Raw genomic sequence first — 6,110 nt, 5'->3', positions numbered from 1 at the left:
TACATCACTTACTACCACCTTGGCTAAAAACTTAGGGTCGTATTCCAGAACTGTACTCAATGCTCAAGTCAGGATTTGAGCAGACTTGAGTATGATTTCAAGCACTGGAAATACGACCCTAATGGCAAGGACTTGAGTATGATTTCTAGTGCTTTGAATCATACTCAAGTCCTGACTTGAGCATTGAGTAGAGTTCTAGAATACGACTCTTATTGTCATTTTCATAGACGCTTGTCTGTTTTTACCTTTGAGCTGGTCCTTTAAAGCATATAATGTCATGGTTATAAACTAGTACCTATATAACAGTGTTACAGTTATTACTACGGTATGACTTATTTTTATCACGATATTTCGGAAGAATTAGACGTTCATAGTCACGTGCTCGTCAGTCAGCTCGTAATCCGAAATAAGTACAAATTAAATAAGAAATAAGTACAAATTTCAAAATCAAACCAATGGTAACCAAAATTTCATTACTTTTTGCGGATAATCAGGATAAATCGAATATATTTGTTTTTTGAAGTGACCAGTTAGCCATGACGATGGGGACTGTAAAGACCTCGAAACGTTTTGTTGTTAAAAAAAAAGAACGCTACGCTAGGTACGCTATTTAGATCCGGAAAAAGTATAGTTTCATTTCCAATGGGTAGCAGTCACGAAACACCAGGAACTAGATGTCTGTAACAACAATACAGCTTATTTTCCACCTTTATTATATCTAATACGAATTAGAAACATGGACTTACTCAATCAAATTAGTCTGTGCAGCACGAGACAACTTTCTCCAGTTAATGGAAGCGGCATCTGTGATGGACCCGCCGAAGCCCTCGATAAATTGGAACCGTGTATTTGTGAATATTCTGTAGCTCACTCTGATCAAACTCGTATCTGTAAATGTTAACATTAGATTTCGACGTCGTGGTGATATATATTGTATATATCCGTAAAATCCGTAAAATTAGTTTCTTTCCTAAATATGTTATCGTACAAAAACTTAAATCTATTTACAATACTATGTATATGTAGATAGACTGACGGATATATTGACAGTTTTTCCTTTACTTGGATCTCGTGTATTGAAGAATGCAAGAATAAAGAAATTGATCCCACAAAGAGAACTAACCGTTCGGTTCGGTAATTGTCGGCTTAGTGTTCATTGCTTTTTTATTGTCTAATTTCCATGGCAATTTTTCATTATTTAAGTGTATTATCGTATTCATGAATGTAGTGTCATCAACATCGTCATCATCATTATAATCATCACCATCATCCCATTTATACGTTCCACTGCTGGGCACGGGTCTCCGCTCAAGCAAGGGGTTTAGGCCATAGCCCGGCTGGCTGGCCCAATGTGAGTTGGGGACTTCCCACGTTTTCCGAGGGTTGTAAACCTTCCTCGACGTGAAACATGAAAGCCATGAAACCTGTTCATCACGATGTTTTCCTTCACCGAAAAGCTCCAGAGTCCAAATTCGAACGCACGGCCTCTGCTTGAGACGCAGTATGTCAAACCATTAGGCTACCGCGATTTGTAAGTATTATTTAATATTTCATGGCAATAAACTCGAATATTTAAGTGAAAAAATTGCCATGGCAATTATAGTACATTTGTAATTCTCGACTCACGTCTACCTTTGGTTTTGGTTGCTTGGTGCATCGTAGATAATAAATAGGTACTTACACCGGCACTCAATTTCTTGATTCCATTGACGTATGAGATTAAATTTATTATATCTATGTAAAATACTTATATAGATTACCTAGTCGCGTGACCGCATGTACGCGTTTTTCATCGGCTAGTTAATTGTTTTTAAGAGCCCTGATTATAAAAACACAAATTGTGAAAGAAACGGAAATAGGTAAAGGGGGGATCGAAATCTAATTATGAATATTGATGATAATAGTATATAAGACCGACGTAGCGTCACCGTTACAATCCTGTGGCGAAATGAGGAACATCGGTGTACGATGGGTCAATTTGGGTCTAAGAGCCATATAATACGCGCCATAGAAGCGTTGATTGAAGTGAATCCATTCAAACGCGCGCAAATATCTCGTTGCAAGCAACAAGCTTATATACTCCACTGGAGTATATAGTTAGAATTTCATATAGTTGGTTCATTTAAAAAATTAACTGAAATTAACAAACAAAACTAAAATTAAAACAATCTCTTTTCAAAATGCGCGAATACAACTCGTCTGCGGCGCGTGTACGCGAAAATATGCCATGTGCGTAGGTTCTTAGTCAAAATGTTTTTCAATTATAATATAACGGTAAAGAGAAGTGATTTAAAACCACCAAAAGCCAAAACCACCAAACGTGTCAAACCACCAATAGTCGAGCGATGACCTGCCATCTTACCTTACGTGACAGGTGTTATAGACAAGATCGGAAGAGTCCTCAGCCGTGCATCTATCAAGACCTATTTCAAGCCTCCGAGGAAGATTTCTCAGTTCCTGAGACCCGTGAAATGTAACATCCCCTTACAGGATGCAGGAGTTTACAAGCTTGACTGTGAGTGCGGTCTCTCTTATAATGGACAAACAAAGCGAAGTATTTGTACCCGCGTCTAAGAACATAATTATAACTGATGTCAAACACCGTCGCGTAAACAAGTCTGGAGTCGGCGAGCATGTCATGGTTAAACCTACACATTCAACGAAGTTTGACAAACGCCAGGTCGTTGCAAAAGAAATCCTTTATCTACCCAGGATGCTGCGAGAGGCCATGGAAATTAAAAAAACATCCTAATTTCAACAGGGAAGATGGTTTCTCCGTACCACCAGTTTGGGATCCAGTATTTCCTCTAATGAAAAATCCCAAACAGACTTAAGACTGCAGTACTAATTAATATGTTTTAGTTTATTCTAATTTCTATTATGAATTAATAATAAATTGAACTTAATAAAAATTCATGCAATAGTATAATTTGTAAAACTTAATGTAGCGTAAATTGGAATGTTGTCTTTGTAAAATTAAAAGTAAGGTATTTAATTAATAACTATTGTAATTATAGTGAAAAAATAGGTTGGTTTGCATCAATATTAGACATAACTGGTTGAAGACTGTACCCCTCAATCAACCGTGACTATGGGACCTGTAAAGGGCCAGAAACGTCGGTTTGTTTGAAAAAACATATACGCGATTTAAATCCGGAAAAATAGTTTCATTTCCTAGAAGTGATTTAAGTTTACTAAAAGTGTACTTAATGCACCTAGGTGAATTAATTCAGGTGAATTAAGTTAACGCGGTCAAAGGAGGGTAGTTTGAAGCAAGTTATGTATTGGAAAGCTGTTTTACTATATTGATTCTATAAAATCAAATGACAGACCTTCGAATTCGTTTTCATCTTCGTCGTTCTCAGGCCGGACGTTGTCATCTTCAGTTCGTGTAGGGTCAACTTCGATATTGCCAACACTTTTCTCAAATCGTTGTCCAGCCTGTAATTCGACAGTAGAATATTAATGTATTTGTGGTATAACCACACGATCGTTTTTAGTATTGTTTATATCGTCCATAAAATTGTAAATTTCATTATACCTACTCGTAAGAAATACTTATTATTTGATTTTCACTATATGTTTGACTTAGTTATTTAATTCTATAGAATATATAGGAAATAAATATTTGACAGGAAATAATATGTGATTTTATCTTGTTGTTTCTCATTCTCACGGGAAACGAAACTATTTTTTTGGGGTTTAAATGGCGTATATTTGTTTTACTTTGTATCGGGCATTACAATGGGAAGACACCACTTTACTTGTAATCACTGTTTGTTGATACTCCAGTCAAAACTCAATTTTTTTGCGAAGGATATTTTGCAGTTGGCCGCTGATGACATTGACTGCGCCACCGGAAAAGAGAGCGAGCTGTAGGCTCATAACCCCTAAAATAAACTTAAAACTAAGTAGAGGGCAGGAGGCCGCCCAAGTGGGCACGGACTTCGGCTCAGGGCCCTACTGAAGACTTGGCCAGAAAGATGTGCTGTAGGAGAGAATCTACCAGTGTACGTGCCGAAATGAGGGGCTCTACGACCTCGCCGGCGAGGACGGTTGGTGCGTGTGGAGATGAACTGATTTGCGATCTGGTTGCCCTTGAAATTGGCGACAGTGATAGGGTCGTCAGGGTCGTTGAGGAATTCAAATAGTACAAAATTCGAATGTCTTATATACATCTCACGTGAACACTTTGATAGCGTGTTTCAGGATACTAGTAATGCCATCCAGTGTCGAAGTTCAAACAAATATACTCGATTTAAAAAAATGGTTATGGTCATTCTCGACAAATTTAATTTGTAACTTGACATAGTTGTGACATTCTTATTGTTGCTGTAGTCTAATTGACATTGTATAACTAGACATTTGCATGCTATCTAATACAATTAAGCGAAACATGTTTGTACTGGCACTGTCCCTTGTTACATCTTCTGTTGTACCATCTTTTAAGCAAATAAAGAAATTGTTATTATTATTAGGCAATCTATATATTTATCATACTGTCATTCTTAGCATAACTAACGTAATCGACATTTTTTAGCGAAATTGAGTTACCTAAATTATCTGGGACCAGCAAAACGAGATCCACAACCCCATCTAATAAAAATCTAAATAAAATAAACAAAAAAGTAGTTAAGTTTAAGTGTACGGAGTGCCTAAATTACACTATGCCGGTAATACATTTCAAGTCTCTCACATAACTAGACGTATAAACTACGTAGGTGCCAGGTGCTGGGTTCTCTCTCGTGATAGAGTCGCAATAGACTGCGTTGCACACGCATACTATAGAACGTCCTGGAATCCCCACATTGCGCGCTTGACATTGCCGGTCTTCTGTAAGGTTTAGTAGAAACAGGTTGTAAAATAATTTAATTTTTTAATAATTTCATAATCTCCGAAAGGTTGAGCTAGGCTCCATTACTTGTGAAAAAATGATATCCCGGGCCCTTATTGATCTCTAAAAAATCTTAAAAGTGGAAACTGAACTTTGGAGAACACATAAAGTATGGATACCGGCTATGTTTCAAGAGGGTTCCCAAGGGTCGATTGGAGTTTACTGCAATCATTTTAACGTCTCCTACACCTTGTGTCAACTATAGGGTTAGCACGACAGGGCGTGTCTTGCGTGAGAGCGAGATAAATGCGCGATATATTGCGAGAACAACAATATCTCGTGCTCTATGTCGCTCTTGCGCAAGTAGCGCCCTATCGTGCTAGCCCTCACAACAATTTATCTCCAAAATTTCGCTATATTGATGTGTCATACGATTTAAAGTGACAGGACCACACTGTCGCTTTGAAACTAAATAGATAGGGAATATTAATATAAATTAAGGTTTTTTGAGATAAAACTACGTTAGTTGTCATGTGCGTTAATGTACGTCGCATCTTTCGATAATCGTCCTTTCCAACAATTGTGACTTCCTTGCGCTGTACCTTATGCAAATTAAGTCGAATCTCAACGACGTAAAACCACTTACCAGATGTTATTAGAACAATCAACGCACATATAATGGATACTACCAATGCCACCCTCATTATTCTCACCTACAAAATAAATAAATTCGAATTGTTAAAGAAATATATTACCATTCGGCAATCTTATTTATTATGTATGTCAATACTAACCCTGTAAAAAATCGATTGAAACTGAAATTTCAACATGTATTAATTTGTGTCTTATTATCAGGGATTAAGAGGACAGAATTAATCTAGATCGATGTAGCTTAGGCTAGGGCTGTGAAACTCACATTTTAAGGATGAGAAATTCAGATTCGTATTCTGTATGTATAATGATTTTTGTGTGGTGGATTTAATGTCATTACACATACTCTACCAATAAATTGAAGAGCTGGATTCAGGCAATGCATTACGTGTCAAGCTAAAATTAAAAACAGATATAGAAATAGATATATCTATATATATAGATAGATATATATAGAAATAGATATATATGGATAGATTATTATTATTATATAACAGATATATAATAATAATAAGTGATAAAGGTGTACATTATGGAACATAGTATTGAATAGCAGTGAGACGTGGGCATTAAACCAGAGAGAAAGGAAATGATTGGAAGAATTTCATTTATGATGTTGAAGAAG

General features: G+C 36.6%; 1 protein-coding gene across 1 annotated transcript in view; it reads right to left on the bottom strand.

Moving 5' to 3' along the window:
• The window catches only part of LOC113235400 (glucosylceramidase-like), a 14,805-nt gene extending 9,267 nt beyond the window's left edge, over positions 1–5,538 (bottom strand). Inside the window, exons 1-4 of the mRNA XM_026471079.1 lie at positions 5,481–5,538; positions 4,697–4,833; positions 3,333–3,441; positions 747–888 (exon numbers count right to left, since the gene is read on the bottom strand). Coding sequence (XP_026326864.1) covers positions 747–888; positions 3,333–3,441; positions 4,697–4,833; positions 5,481–5,538 — 446 coding nt within the window. The remainder of the gene's footprint in view (positions 1–746; positions 889–3,332; positions 3,442–4,696; positions 4,834–5,480) is intronic.
• Between the last annotated feature and the right edge of the window lie 572 nt (positions 5,539–6,110).

The sequence above is a fragment of the Hyposmocoma kahamanoa genome, unplaced genomic scaffold, assembly GCF_003589595.1.
Source record: "Hyposmocoma kahamanoa isolate Upper Pololo Valley unplaced genomic scaffold, ASM358959v1 87, whole genome shotgun sequence".
NCBI classification, from domain to species: domain Eukaryota; kingdom Metazoa; phylum Arthropoda; class Insecta; order Lepidoptera; family Cosmopterigidae; genus Hyposmocoma; species Hyposmocoma kahamanoa.
The sequence above is the reverse complement of the archived record's forward strand: the minus strand, read 5'-3'. Positions and strand labels throughout refer to the sequence as shown.